This window comes from Saccostrea cucullata, unplaced genomic scaffold (genome assembly GCF_032062105.1).
Source record: "Saccostrea cucullata isolate Sc308-1 unplaced genomic scaffold, CSIRO_AGI_Scuc_v1 ctg635, whole genome shotgun sequence".
NCBI lineage: Eukaryota > Metazoa > Mollusca > Bivalvia > Ostreida > Ostreidae > Saccostrea > Saccostrea cuccullata.
This window is the reverse complement of record NW_026926504.1, coordinates 52,501-68,030: the sequence shown is the minus strand read 5'-3', so window position 1 is coordinate 68,030 and position 15,530 is coordinate 52,501. Positions and strand designations below refer to the sequence as shown.

At 34.8% G+C, this 15,530-nt stretch overlaps 1 protein-coding gene across 1 annotated transcript; it reads left to right on the top strand.

Annotated features, from left to right (window-relative positions):
* LOC134271871 (organic cation transporter protein-like) lies at positions 1–11,744 on the top strand. The gene is made up of 12 exons (XM_062754084.1): positions 1–117; positions 1,387–1,555; positions 1,819–2,038; positions 2,142–2,245; positions 2,355–2,509; positions 5,303–5,471; positions 5,755–5,967; positions 6,209–6,435; positions 6,640–6,821; positions 8,438–8,589; positions 8,737–8,826; positions 11,347–11,744. The coding sequence occupies exons 2-12, from the start codon at positions 1,413–1,415 to the stop codon at positions 11,360–11,362; spliced, it is 1,671 nt and encodes a 556-aa protein (XP_062610068.1). The 5' UTR covers positions 1–117; positions 1,387–1,412; the 3' UTR covers positions 11,363–11,744.
* The last annotated feature ends 3,786 nt before the right edge of the window (positions 11,745–15,530 follow it).

Below are 15,530 nucleotides of genomic sequence, written 5' to 3'. Positions count from 1 at the left end.
GCCGTGTTTACCTGTAGCTGCTCTGGGATATTATTAGAAAGTTAAGGTACATCTCCACCACCAGGCGCCGAATCTGAATCTAACAAGCACCTAGATATATTGCAGGACTATTTCAAGGTAGGTATTCAAATTAATTTTACATTTATATGCTAGGTATAAAGTATGTGGAGTCGATTTGTCAAAATTTCATATTGCTGCAGAAAGAAACTTGGAAACGAGAGTGACTTTACAAGTACATTTTCCTTCTTAGCTTTTATTCAGAAGATATGGCCTATTAAACATAAAAAAATATCCTTGGAAAAATTTATTGTCAAATATGTTTTAACATAAAAGATTGCCTTAGGTTAAAAGGAGCATTTACTGGTATTCGGTAATATATCAAACAGAGAAAAGAAGATGCACATATTTAATGAATGTTTACCGACATCAAATTGTTTAACTTAAAATTTTATTTTATTATTTTTTTTTTCAAATTTCAATAAAGTTTAAGGTTCAAGCCATTTTCAAATATGTTTTCATGATATAGAAAATTAACCCACCCCACCCTCATTATAAAGTAATAAAAATCAAATAAAGGGTAAAATTGATATTAATTTTAAAAATATTTTTATTTTATCGGCGCATGATAATGACACCGTGCCTGAATTTCTGAAAATATCTGACACTTTTCTCAGAAGTTTGCTTAACTATCTCATTGTCTCCAAATCACAAACTAATCATCGGTTCTGAAAGTTTTTCTGGAGTACTGCGTTTTTATCATTTATTTCCCATCCCACCCATCCATATCTTTTAACCTTTTTTTTATTAGCCTTCCAATTAACTTCCTAGAGATCTTTCATGCTCGTGGAATATTTTATTCATCAACTTCTGCCTTATTACTGGAGACACTGATTGATACAAAAAAGTTGCGCTCATCTTCGGATTACGGTATTTTCTCCAGTCTTATTCATGCTTAACAATTGTCCATTAGACATCAAACGTGGTCGATAAAGCTACAGTGTAATGATTGTAATTTGTATCTCATATGTACATGTATATTAAAAAGAAGTTTGGGTTTCTCATAATTGTATCTACATGTATTTAATCTGAGATATTTGGGGATCAGGTCTTACAAACAATCTTTTTTGAATGACCGTGGGTACCATTTGCGCCCCGTTGTAAGCAGAACTATTTTAATGTTGTTAAACGTCTATAAAAAAAAATTCTTCATATGACAATGCCACCATTTTCCAGCAAAATAAGTTAGGGTTATAAGACATCATACAAAATCATTTGATTTTACGATTAAGCGAATTCTTTAATTGTGCGAGATTTTCTTCTTAATATGAACATTAGAAATACTTGGCAATATCAATGAACATGCAGTTCATATTTTGTGCATTCTAGGGATTTAATCACCTGACAGATTAACTATGAAGTTTGACGATATCTTGGTGAGGATTGGAGAGTTCGGATTTTATCAGAAGCGGCTCTACCTGATTCTCTGTATACCTGCTATAAACGTAGGCTGTTACATGATGATGTTAGTCTACACAATGCATACACCGGCACACAGGTGACAGACTTCTTCACTGTCAAGTCATTTCGATGATAAATTTATTTAATTTTTTGCATAGGCGTGCCGCGTCGGAACTGGGGGGAGGGGCTATGAGGGGGGGGGGGGTTGGCTTAACCCCCCACTCTCTTTGCAAATATATACATTATATAGGCATTGAGAATTTGGACTTACCTTTTTTGTTGTCTAACCCTCCCCCTTTCGATTTCGATTTGCTTCCGATGCCTATGCCTTGTGAATATATATTTTGTTGCTATTTATAGATGTAAAATTCCTGGATATGAAAATGATACATATCTTGAACAAAATGAAAAGCACAGACAACTGATAAATATAACCATTCCGCTCCCTGAAGATCCGCATTCTGTTCTGAGATATGACCGATGTCACGTCATCGGAAGAGAGAATAACGTCACGACTCTTAGGAAATGTAATGAATGGGTTTACGATACATCAGTGTTCGAAGAAACATTTTCATCAAAGGTTACCTTTAAAACAAAGATTATTTTGTAAATAAATTCTTTCGAATATTTTAATTTTTGGTTTCATCACAGAAAAGGTCTAAGATCACTTTTCTCTGTCTTAGGTGAATTTAGTTTGTGACGATGCTCTGAAGACCTCCCACGCCCAGATGATATTCTATTTCGGTGTGTTGGCCGGAGATGTGGGGTTTGGATGTCTTGCCGATGTGTACGTACATTATACAAATGTATATACTTATGCATCTATATATAAATTTGGGAAAAAAATACAAATTCTCGCTAAGAAATTACAAACTTTGAATATTTTCTGTTATTAGATTTGGTAGGAAGAAGGCCTTGGTAATTTCTGCAGTTCTTCAGGTAGTGTCTGCAGTCAGCGTGGCCTTTGTGTCCAATTATTACGTCTTTGTTGTTCTGAATTTCCTTGTGGGAGCTGCATGCCACGGCGTCTTTGTTCCAGCTAGTGTTTTAAGTAAGTATTTAAATGTTTTTGAAAAACTTAAATATTCAATAAACACATATAGAAATACATGTACCTTCGATTGCATATACATACATGTATATTATGCTGTTTGTTCCTCCTCTCAGAAGAATTTTGAAAAAAAAAAACGATTAACAGTTACTCTGCAGTTTATATCCAAGGTTTGCGTGTACATGACTTATCATTAAAAGTGGTTCACGTACTAAAGCTCTTCGATCCCTATTCTCTCTTCCCGTAAACTGGAGTTATCGTTCTTAACACGGGGAGTTTTAACGTTAACTTTAAACATGATTGTACTATGTTCGAGTAGAGACTGTTACTGAGAGTATAAGGGGCAGGAGAAAACTCGACAACTTATGACGTATTCACTCTGAATTAACCGAGTGTTAATAGAAGTGGAAAATGGACAGATCTTCTCTGACCTTCTTTTGAAACAGGGTATTTATCTGACCATGCAAATCCTAACTAAAATACCGGTATTTAAAAGCAGTCAAAAGAAACTTCGGGAGTATAGTACATATATAAATGTATTCGATAAGTGGTGAAATTTATTTAGAGAGGGTTACTTGTGAAAACTCCAGAAACTTACTTTGATAATGCATCTCATTTAATTCATTAATTAAACTAGAACATGCTCGAACAATTTCTGAAACAGGGCATGCTATTGACAAACAATTGAAGAAACAAGTATATTGACAGTCTCGTTTTATAAGTCAACATTTATCATTTTCATGGTCAATGATATTAACAACAAATAGTCGAATGCTTGCTGACGTTTTCCAACAAATTGTTATTTTATTACTTATACACTAATCAGTCTACTGATTTAACATTATTCTGATCATGACAAGGACCGTATTGCGGTCGTGGCCGATCGACAGGGGAGTTATATCCTCTGTAGCATCTGATCCCAGTGATGATTTTGTCAGAGGTTCATGTTTCCTTAGCTCCCATTTTGTATTTTGAGCGTGTATACATACTGAAACAAGATGTGTTTGTGAAAGACAGATGCCCCCGTATGGCAACATAGTAAAGATTAAACTTTTCTTAAATGCAAATTTAATTAATTGGTAACAAAAGTAGGGTATTCTCACTGGAAAACAATTTTGAAATTTGAAAATAAGCCAATGTTCAAGTTTTTTTTCAATAAGTACAAAAATCTCCAAGGTCAAGGTCAAAAGGTCAATGTAATTGGTATCAAATGAAAGCTCTGGCAACATAGAATACTTATGGAGAGTATTGAAGCCCTAGCCCTTACCGTTCAGAAGTTATGGCCAAGGCTAAATTTTTTTAAAAGTAGGTCAAACTCCAAGGTCAAGGTCATAGGGTCAAAGTTCTAACTTGTTATCAAATGAAAGGTCTTGTCACAAGAGTTCAATATGTAAAGTATGAAAGCAATAGCCCTAATTATTTAAAAGTTACGGTCAATGTTTGCATTTTTTAAAGTAGGCCAGTATCAAAGGTCAAGGGTCAAAATTCTTGGTATCCAATAAAGGGTCTTCTCTCACAAGGATTACTCATATGAAGTGTGAAAGCCCTATGCTCTATAACTCAAAAGTTATAGCCAAGGTTAAAGTTTTTTCACAAGTAAGGAAATCTACAAGGTCAAGGTCAAAGGGTCAAGGTTGTTGGTATCCAGTGAAAGGTCTTTCAACAAACATTACATATGTGAAGTATAAATGTCCTGGTGTCTACTGTTCAAAAGTAATGGTCAACTTTCAATTTCTTAAAAAGTAGGTCAAACTCCAAGGTCAAGGTCAAAGGGTCAAAGTTATTGTTATCAAATGAAAGGTTTTGTCATAAAAATCAAATATGTAAAGTATGAAAGCACTAGCCCTAATCTTTAAAAGTAAGGGTCAAGGTTTGCTTTTTTAAAGTAGGTCAATCTCAAAGGTCAAGGTCAAAGGGTCAAAGTTCTTGGTATCCAATAAAGGGTCTTTTTACAAGGATTCCATATATGAAGGGTGAAAGCCCTATCCCTTACTGTTCAAAAGATATGGCCAAGGTTAAAGTTTTTTCACAAGTACGGAAATCTACAAGGTCAAGGTCAAAGAGTCAAAGTTGTTGGTATCCAGTAAAAGGTCTTTCAACAAACATTACATATGTAAAGTATAAATGTCCTGGTATCTACTGTTCAAAAGATATAGCCAAAGTAAAATTTTAAAATTTTCATGTAAAAGTGGGTCAAACTCCAAGGTCAAGGTCAAGAGGTCAAATTTGGTGGTACCCAAAGAAAGGTCTTGTCACAAGGAATACACATGTGAAATATGAAAGTCATAGCTCCACTAAATCAAAAGTTATGGACAAGGTTAAAGTTTATGCGGAAAAACAGACAAACAGAGAGACAGACAGAGAGACAGAGAGACAGAGAGACAGACACGACAAAAACTATATACCCCCGAAACTTCGTTTACGGGGGCATAAAAAGTGTTCGAATTCTCCAGAATTTATCCATTTGGGTTCAGTAAGCGAACCTGTTGGAATCAGGAACCCTAGTTACAAAGTAATTAGTCTTGATATGGTGTTTTTGTTCTGTGTTGATAGAGAAATCGTCCCGAAAAGGCACTAGTCTGTAATGAATTTCAAGAATAGGCTTTCAACTGATACAAAGATAAATGTTTTCATTGCTTTCAGTTTACAGGATTTTCCTTCGATGAAGTTGACGGATAAACCGTTTAAAATACGATATAATTTTATTATTTAAATAAATTTCATTATAAAATCTCATATTTTAAATTCTTTAAATGCCGATAATAAATTTCAAGGCCAGTTTGATTTTGCTAGGTGTTGAGATGGTGGGTCCCTCTAAGAGGGTTATGACTGGGATCCCCATACACATGTTCTTTGCCGTGGGGCTGCTGTACCTGGCTGGGGTGGGGGCCCTAGTACGGCACTGGCAGCACCTCCAGCTGGCCGTGGCGGTACCCTGCGCTGTTTATGTCCTATATTGGTGGTAGGTTACTACAGACTGATGATCTGAAATAAAAAAAACAGCTCTCTATTTTGCCAAGAACTAGAAAAAAATAATTTAGTTGGAGGAGTTCATGCAACAAACTTTTTTCTAAGAACTCGATGTGAAACTGGGAAGTTTGTTTTCTGTATGATTTTTTATGAAAATTTATTTATTATTATTATTTATTACATATAAGAAAAATTTGCTGCATGAACTCCTCCAACTAAATTATTTTTTCTAGGTTTTGGATATGACTCCTCTTGTTCATGTTGACGTATTTCAGGGTGATACCGGAATCCCCGCGGTGGCTGCTGTCTCAGGGAAGAATGGAAGAAGCGGAAAAAATTGTACAACGTGTCGCTAAGGTGAATGGCGTTGACGTGAAGGGAAATCTCATTGTGGGAGAAAAAATTGAAATTCCGAAAGGAGAGAAGATTTGGCACGTGTTTAAACACAAAGTGTTGTTTGTTCGGGCAATGATATTGTTCGTTAATTGGTAAGAAAAAATATAATATGTAATGGGTGGCCTGCAATAAACCATAATCAATTAAACTTTAAAGTATATTTTGTTAATTTATGACAAAGTTTAAATAATCAATTTAATAATTTCATTATTTATAGATTTATGATTTTTCCAAAAATTAATAAATAAATAGATAATAAATTGTGTTTAACTGAAGGTTGCGATCATGTACATGTATATAGTTTGTCAATTGTTAATTTATCCTTCTTTACAGGATTGTTATTGCTATGGACTATTACGGAGTAACCATGCATGTCGGAAATATAGGAGGAAACTTCTACCTGAATCAGTTTATTCTAGCAATTGTCGAGTTTCCCGCAAAAATTGCCACCATGCTTTTGTTGAACAGAATAGGGAGGCAGAAGTTACACTGCTTGATAATGATCATAGGTGGCGCTGCTTTACTGTGTACCATATTTCCAGTTCTCTATGGCAAGGAAGGCAAGGCAACTGTAACCTATAATTACAATGTCTGCATGGTGAAAAAAGGAAGGGTTCTCTTTTAAAAAAATTATTAGTTTGTGAACTATTTAAACTTTACTGTCATGAATTCTATATAACAGTGCTTAACTGAGAACATATTTGTGCTTGAGAATTTCGAGAAAATTTAAGGTTCTTTAGAAGTATTTTTTGATATCAATACAGAGTTGAGTAGTCTGACACTGGTATTATCAATCATTGGTAAAATGGGATCCTCCGCGGCCTTTGGTGTAATCTACATCTACACGGCGGAACTCTACCCCACCGTGGTCCGTAATGGTGCTATGGGGACCAGTTCCTGTATCGCTCGGTTTGGCGGTATGGCTGCCCCTTATATAGCCTCAACAGTATGTATACATAACATATTTACCACAACAAACTCATATTCTAGACTTTGACAAAACTCTCGGGCGCGACTGACCTTTGTCGATAAAAACAAGCTAATTCGGAGAGTTGATGTCTCCCGCTGAAAGAAAAGAGAAAAGTATGTGCGGATCCTATAGGGGTGGGGGTCGAATGGGGGACACACTAAGAAGGGCAGCCGGATCCACAAGGAGTAATAGTATAACATTTTATTGCAGTACGGAAGAGCTTATTCTATGAAAGAACAATTATTTCTAAAACGACGAAAATTATTGACAAACAAGTTGATGAAGCAAAATATCAGTAGTCTCGTTTAAAGCCATCATAATTTGTAAGATCTATGATCGATACAATGAACTTGTCAGCAAATACAATTTATCATTGAGTCAAATAAAGTCTAACCGGTCGGCAGGAGATATTTACTCCTCCATGACACCTGATCCCACCTCTGATGTTTTGGAGGTCTGTGTTATGTTCCTATTTTGTAACTTTAATGGACTTTTGAGCTCGAGTGACGTTCGTAAACTCCACATACATGTACTATATTTGCCCGGAAATTAAAAGTTTACACCCTATAAGAAAATATGAGTTTACGAACTTGACTTTTGACCTATTTAGCTCAAAATACCAGTAAATAGGGATCTTCCTTTACTTTATTTAAGCCAAATGAAATTATGGTATAACATTTCATTGAAAAATGTCAAAGGCTTCTAGAGATATAGCGTAGAAACGAATGTGTTTAAACATTAGAATTATTGCCTTGTCCTTTGAAAATCGATCCAGACGTCTTCCTTATGCCATTGGGAATTGCTGTGTAAAATTTCATTGCAAAAGCTTTTCGCGGTATCTCTCGGAGACGAAAGTGTTAGATAGACAGAAATACATCTAGACAGAAAGACCAAGATAATATACCCATACTTTATGAAAGGGGGGCATGTTCCTTTGGCAAGCGCTCGGTACTTTGAAGTGAAAGTTGTTGGTCTTTCGGATAAAACTAGAAAAAAAAAGAGGCTCCGTATCAGTCGCTGGCACGATAAAGATCCCCCTCCCACCAACCCCCCCTTTATTGCTCCATTGCCCTGAATACATGCCAAGCAAAGCTTAGGTCAAAAGAGCTTTGTTCACTTTATGTATAAAGTGGCCTTGTAGATATGCAATTTACTGACTAACGCCCTATTTATAGGTATCATTTTCAACATCAAAATAAAGTTATTTTTTGTCTTAGCTGAATCGATCTTTGCTTTTCTAAAAAAAAGTGAGAAAAAAATCGAAGTGGTAAATTATATTGGTATATTTATTTTTATCACTAAATTGGATTTTCAAAAAATAGCGCTAGATACTCTTGTCATACGAACAAGTTTATACAACTGCACAGTATACATTTCAAGTCTGATGAAAGAGGGTTTGGCATTCCTTAAATTGACCACTGGTACTAAGATTTGATAAACCTTGAACTCTTTCGGCTTTTAACAAAATAAATGAATGAATAATTTTGGGTCTATTTCTATTCTACAATTTACATACTAGTATGTAATATATACATGTACGTATTGTGGATGCTTTCATTAAAGTTGTAAATAAAGAAGTCCTTTACTGACAGGGTGAGTATGTGAGTGGGAAGTTTGGCCAGGCCTTGCCGTTGGTGATATTTGGTGGTTCCTCCGTCACTGCGGGCTTTCTCACCCTATTCTTACCGGAAACACTACACAGGAAGTTACCGGAAACCATCCAAGATGGCGTCGAATTTGGAAAGTAAGTCATTCTAAAAGTTAATTAATTGTATTATTTGCTGGTCATCATTCCAAATTGATTTGAATTTGAAGGTGCTTGGGATCCTTTGATGTCAAAATAAGGATGCCGCATGGCATTCTTGTTAAATTGTATATATTATTCTTGCAGAAAGAAAGAGGAGTCGATCATGAATGACTATTCAAAAAAAATCAAAACACCACATCCAAGTTTGTCTTCCTTTGATAATACTGCATTTGAGTAAGTTGAAAGTACATGTATATATCTTATACGAGGGTTGTCCAAAAAGTCGTGGACATTTTGTTTGAATAAATGATTCATATATATCTATTGTATATCAAAATACATTTATTACATATGAAAAATCAAGTCAGAATAATTTAATTTTTATTGAAAAAACTTAATATTTTTATTAAATATCGGGGTCTTTAAAGGTCGAACATCGTGCGAACGGACAAGTCTGACGTTTTAAGCTAATTTCATTATATATAACGTCAAATATTTGTATTTTGAATTTTAACACATGTTCATTGACACACTCTACATTTCTTTTTTTTATGACGCCACCCTTCCAAGTGCTTGCAATAATATTTAAAAAAATATTTATTTTTTTCAAATTCAAAACAATGCACAAAAATATGCGAGCGTCATCAATATAAACAGTTTGTATGCACAAACTGCACAGCCCAGTCCGACGCTGCCACAGGCCTTCAGACCGCTTACAAAAAAAAGTTGAGGTGTTGAATTTTTTTTTTTTTTACACACAATTTTTTTTAAGCGATCCAAAGGCCTGTGGACGCTGCGCTGCATGCGTCATGAACAGAAATATCCATTTTCAGCAAATTACATGTGTATTTAAATTCTTGTAACGTGTTCAATTTTGTACACACTGTTGAAAATTCTTGTATATGAAACTCAAATCAATAAACTTAATATATTTCAATTATATAGAGTCATTTTAACAAATATTTTGTCCTTAACGTGTTTTCAATCGTATTAAAACATTTCTTTATTCGACGGACGGCCGACGTAGCTTTTTCTGTTGAGTATTGTCACATATTTGTTGGGTTTTTGTTTAAGTAATGTATTTTCACTATCTATATATAGTAAGCGATACTTGAGATATCAGAAAATGATAATAACTTCTTTATTTATATTACATATGATTTTCATAGGTTTTGATTTGTTTTATGTAAAAAGTGATAATTTGAATCCGAATACTTTGTGTCTAAGCTTATAGCATTTTAATTATTCCCCACGTAACTACATGTATTTGCGTGAGGTATAATGATTTTGACCCGTCCGTCAGAGTGTCAGTCAGTCAGTCCTTTTTTTTGTCAGCGCAACTCCTCATAAACTGCTGCACAGAATTTAGTCAAACTTTGCAGGTATTTAGGACACAATTTGTAGATGTGCATGTTACCAGGAAATTCCGATTCCATTATTTTTTCCGGGAATTTCCGCACTTTTTAACTTAGGCATTTGGCCATACCTTGAATATAGAGATGAACAGTTTGTCAGCGCAACTCCTCATAAACCACTGCACAGAATTTCGTCAAACTTTACAGATATTTAGGACTCAATGTGTAGATGTGCATATTACCAAGAAATTCCGATTCCATTATTTTTTCTGAGAGTTTCCACACTTTTCAACTTAGATTTTTGGCCATACCTTAAATAGAGATGAACATTTTGTCAGCGCAACTCATCATAAACCGCTGCACAGATTTTCATCAAACTTTGCAGATATTTAGGACGCAATTTGTAGATGTGCATAATACCGAGAAATTTAGATTCTTTCATTTTTTCCGGGAATTTTAGCACTTTGAGTTTTCGGGGAACGCGGGGTTTGTGAGCGTGCTCACTTTTTCTTTCATTTTGGTCGGTGCGCACTATTCGCGATCTTTAAAGACCCTGAATTTTCACAAAAAATATTAAGTTCAATCAATAAAAATTAAATCATTCTGACTTAGAAGCGGTTTTCATGTGTATAAGTATCTTTTACTACAAGTATTTTATTATATCGCACGGGGCGTAAAACAACAAACTGTCAATCGTCTGTTCGCAAGGATGTATATAATACTAGTATTACTAGTATTTTCTTAAAATAGCTGCCAGTAACTTTGATTGATCACTCATTGCTATACAATGTAGCATACAGAAAACAGATATCCCCAAATTCAACATGTAACAAAGTAATTTTACAGGCCCTAAAACAGGCCCTATACGAGCCATTTTTGAAAGACTTTTTAAAAATGTGAAATCAAATTAACTAAATGACAAATGCTTTTAACATTGTTCTTCTAATTTAAAAAATACAATATAGTCACGTTTTTTTTTTTTTTTTTTTTTTTTTTTTTTTACAATTCTAATATTTATATGCCACCCTCTATTTGAAGAACGGAGGAGATAGAAGCAAAATTGCTTTGCTGCTGTCTATCGGTAGGTCAGTCTGTCGGTCCACCATCAATTTTCGTTCATTTTTTGCGAAGAGGTTGCACTTATTAAAAAAAAAAATCAATATCCAGGTTTATCATAAAAATACGTAGATCATATTCTATTTTTGATACGATGGAGGTATTTTGAACAGAGTGATACATGTACCTCCAACTTAAAAAAAAAGTCCAATTATTTAGGGGGATGTGGGCATATGTTTTACAAACATCTCTTATTTCAATGAACGATTTTCAGTCTTCGTAAATTTATTTGAAAATGCACACTTTATATTTTATATCTGCTTTTTCTATTTCTATATTTCAGGGGAACTACGTTGTAACAAAGAAGAGGTGTAGTGAATACAATACTTCATCCTTATATAACATTATAGCATAATACATTTAAATATTATAATTTGCAATTAATCTATGTCTTATACATATAATTACATCCATATTCATGATATTATACACCTATTTACTGGCTATGAGGACAATAGCAAGTTTATCGTCCCCCAAGACAGCAAACTATTTCCCGAGGCGCAGCCGAGGGAAATAGTTTGCTGTCGAGGGGGACGATAAACTTGCTATTGTCCGAATAGTCAGTAAATAGGTGTTTTATTATACCGATGCTGACTTTACTTTTGTTACGTCATAATATATACGTCACAATCCATGTAAAATCAGAAGTTTTCAGAGATGAAAAGCGAGGGAAATCGAATGCTGCCGTTGAATAGTTTAAGAACTATTCACCATTGGCAAATAGCACAAAAACTATTTCACGGTAGAGACTGTTTAGAAAAAATAGCATGTTTATTCGTTTTATTTTTTATAGAAAAAATAAACAGAGGTGTAATAATTGTATATATTTTTGTAAATATCTTTTCTAATAAATACTAGTATAAAATACACGAGACAAAATTGCTAACCCACTACTTCATCCTCATTTAATTGATTGATTGTATATTGTTGAACGTCCCTCTCCAGAATATTTCACTGATATGGAGACGTCACCATTGCCGGTGAAGGGCTGCAAATTTAGGCCTATGCTCGGCACTTACGGCCTTTGAGCAGTGAGGGATCTTTATCGTGCCACACCTGCTGTGACACGGGGCCTCGGTTTATACGGTCTCATCCGAAGGACCGCCCCATTTAGTCGCCTTTTACGACAAGCAAAGGGGGGGGGGGGGGGTACTGAGGACCTATTCTAACCCGGACCTCCACGGGGCAATTTGTGAATAGAAGATTTGTTTGATCGGTATTATACATTTATTGACTGAGTTCGAGGGCAACATGCGTTTTGTCGGACCCAAGAACCAAACTGGGTCAACCGGAAGATGGGAGAATTTGTTATGGAAACTATGGCATCGGATAATTACTAGGCGATACGATAGTCAATGACAGTTTGTCGTTAGATTTATAACCTTCTGTGGTAACCTCAACAGACCACCGTAAGTGTCCAAGAATTGCATATCTGTATCTGAAACAAGATGTGTTTGTGAAACACTGATGCCCTCGTATGGCAACATAGCAAACGTAAAGTTTTCTTAAATGCAAATTTGAATAATTGTTACCAAAAGTAGGGTATTCTCACTGAAAAACGATTTGAAATTTGAAAGTAAACTAATGTTTAAGTTGTTTCAATAAGTATATGATATAAAAATTTCCAAGGTCAAGGTAAGAAGGTCAAGGTTATTGTATTCAATGAAAAATCTTGTCACATAGAATACTTATGTAGAGTACGGAAGTCCTAGTCCTTACCGTTCAAAAGTTATGACCAAGGTTGTTTTTTTTAAAGTAGGTCAAATTCCAAGGTCTAGGGTCAAAGTTCTCGTTATCAAATGAAAGGTCTTGTCACAAGAACTAAATATGTAAAGTATGAAATCACTATCCCCAACCCTTTAAAAGTTATGGTCAAGGTTTGCTTTATAGCTCACCTCAACGAAGTTGGGGGAGCCTATATAATACCCTCGGCGTCCTAAGTATTTTGGAGCATTTATCGTTGCCCTATATTGATTAGACATGCATGGAAGATGCTTCTGGTGTGTTTCATTGTAACAAAGTTTCAGATGCTGCAATTTCAGCAAAGGAATGACCAGGTTAATGTTTTTGGAGCAGGTTAACATTTTTGGTACAGTTTTTAGTGTAGGTCTCATTTCCTTGGAACTATAAGCCATATGTTGACCAAACTTGCATGGATGATACAGTCACCTAAGGATGTACACTACCGAGCTTGCTTTGGATGCTGAATCTGACCAACATTTTACGGTTGAGTAAACAGGTTAACGTATTTGGTGCAAGTCTCATTTCCAAGTACTGAGTAACTATAAGCCCTTTGTTGACCAAACTTGCAGGCATGATACATCTAAGGATGCACACTACCAGGTTTGCTTTGGATGCTGAATCTGACCTACATTTTCTGGTTGAGTGAACAGGTTAAAGTTTTTGGTGCAGGTTTCATTTCCAAGATGCGATGAGTATTATAATGACCAAACTTGCATGGATGATACACCTAAGGATGCATACTACCAGACTTACTTTGGATGCTGTATCTGACCTACATTTTCTGGATGAATGAACAGCTTAAAGTTTTTGGTGCAGGTTTCATTTCCAAGTAACTATAAGCCCTATGTTGACCAAACTTGCATGGATGATACATTTCAGGATGTACACTACCGGGCTTGCTCCAGATGCTGAATTCGACATACATTTTTCAGATAATGGATCAGGTAAAAGTCATGGGTGCAGGTTTATTACCAAAAAACTATAAGGCTTATATAACAATGTATAAACCAAACTTGCACAAATGATATGCATCAAGGGATGAAAACTCAAATTTGCTTCAGATGCTGGATTTTAATAACATTTTCATGAAAAAGAACTAGTTTAAAGTTTTTATATAGGTCTTTTCCAAAGTATCGGATGAAAGGTGCATAAATATTTTCATTTTGGGATGTTCACTTATTGGTGATTAATTGTGTGACTTTGCCTTACTTATATAAAGACAACATTCGTTGAGGTGAGCTCTGTAATCTCTGATTACCTATGTTTTAATGTAGGTCAAAGGGTCAAAGTTATTGGTATCCGATGAAGGGTCTTCTCACAAGGATTACATATATGAAGTATGAAAGCCTTATCCCTTACAGTACAAAAGTGTTGGCCAAGGTTAAAGTTTTTCACAAGTGCGAAAATCTCCAAGGTCAAGGTTGTTACATGTAGTATCATTCAACAAAGAATACAGATGTGAAGTATAAATGTCCTTGTATCTACTATTCAAAACATATCACCAAAGTAAAAGTTTAAAATGTTCATGTAAAATTGGGTCTAACTCCAAGGTCAAAAGGTCAAATTTGATGGTACCCAAAGAAAGATTTTGTCACAAGGAATACACATGGAAAATACTAAAGTCATGGCTCCACTAAACCAAAAGTTATGGGCAAGGTTAATGTGATTGCTTCGTTGAGTTTGACCTACTTTAAAAAAGCAAACCTTGACATAACTTTTTAAGGGTTAAGGCTGGTGCTTTCATACTTTACATATTTAATTCTCGTGACAAGACCTTTCATTTGATAACAAGAACTTTGGCATTGATCTTGGAGTTTGACCTACTTTAAAAAAAAAAAACTTTGGCCATAACTTCTGAGCGGTTAGGGCTAGGGCTTTCATATTCTACATATGTATCTATGTGGCAAGACCTTTCATTGGATACATATTACCTTGAACTTTTGACCTTGGTGATTTTTGTACCAGGTACTTAATATTGAAAAAAAAACTTTAACATTGGCCTACTTTCAAATTTCACAATTGTTTTCCAGTGAAAATATCCTACTTTTGGTACCAATTAATTAAATTTGCACTTTAGAAAAGTTTATCTTTTGCTATGTTGTTGGCCTTTCCATTGACCTTGATCTCTTTTTTCTTAAATTAGTGTCTAGCTCAGTTTTACACACACTATTAAAGATGTTTTTATCAAACTTCACAAGTTGATACATACTGATGAGAACTACTTGTATTCAACTGCATCAGGACATTGTTTTTGACCTTGACTGTACTACATGTAGCTTTCTTTAATTAGTGTTAAGATAAGTTTTAAAGATACCAGTCAAGATAGTATTATCAAACTTCATATGCTGATACATGATGAAGAGAGCTATTCAACTGCTTCACCATTTTGGACCTCAGTCTTTCCTTTGACCTTGACCACTTTTTTCTTGAATAATTGTTTAGCTCAGTTTCTAAGAAATTATCCAAGATATTTTAACCCCTATTCAACTGCATCACCTTTTTTTACCTTGACCTTTCTTTTGACCATTTACCTTCCTTTTCCTAATCAGTGTTAAATTTCACATGCAGATACATACTGATGTAAGCTCAACTGTACCAACATTTTAGCTTTGACCTTTCATTTGACCTTGACCTCACTTTCATCAAATATTATTTAAGTCAGTTTTAAAGAGACCATTTATAATATTTTTTCAACTTCATAAGCTGATACATACTGATGAGTGC

Coding starts and splice junctions, on each gene's coding strand:
- LOC134271871 (XM_062754084.1), top strand. CDS start 1,413: ATGAAGTTTGACGATATCTTGGTGAGGATTGGAGAGTTCGGATTTTAT. Junction 5,968..6,208: donor ATGATATTGTTCGTTAATTG/GTAAGAAAAAAT, acceptor CCTTCTTTACAG/GATTGTTATTGCTATGGACT. Junction 8,590..8,736: donor GATGGCGTCGAATTTGGAAA/GTAAGTCATTCT, acceptor TTATTCTTGCAG/AAAGAAAGAGGAGTCGATCA.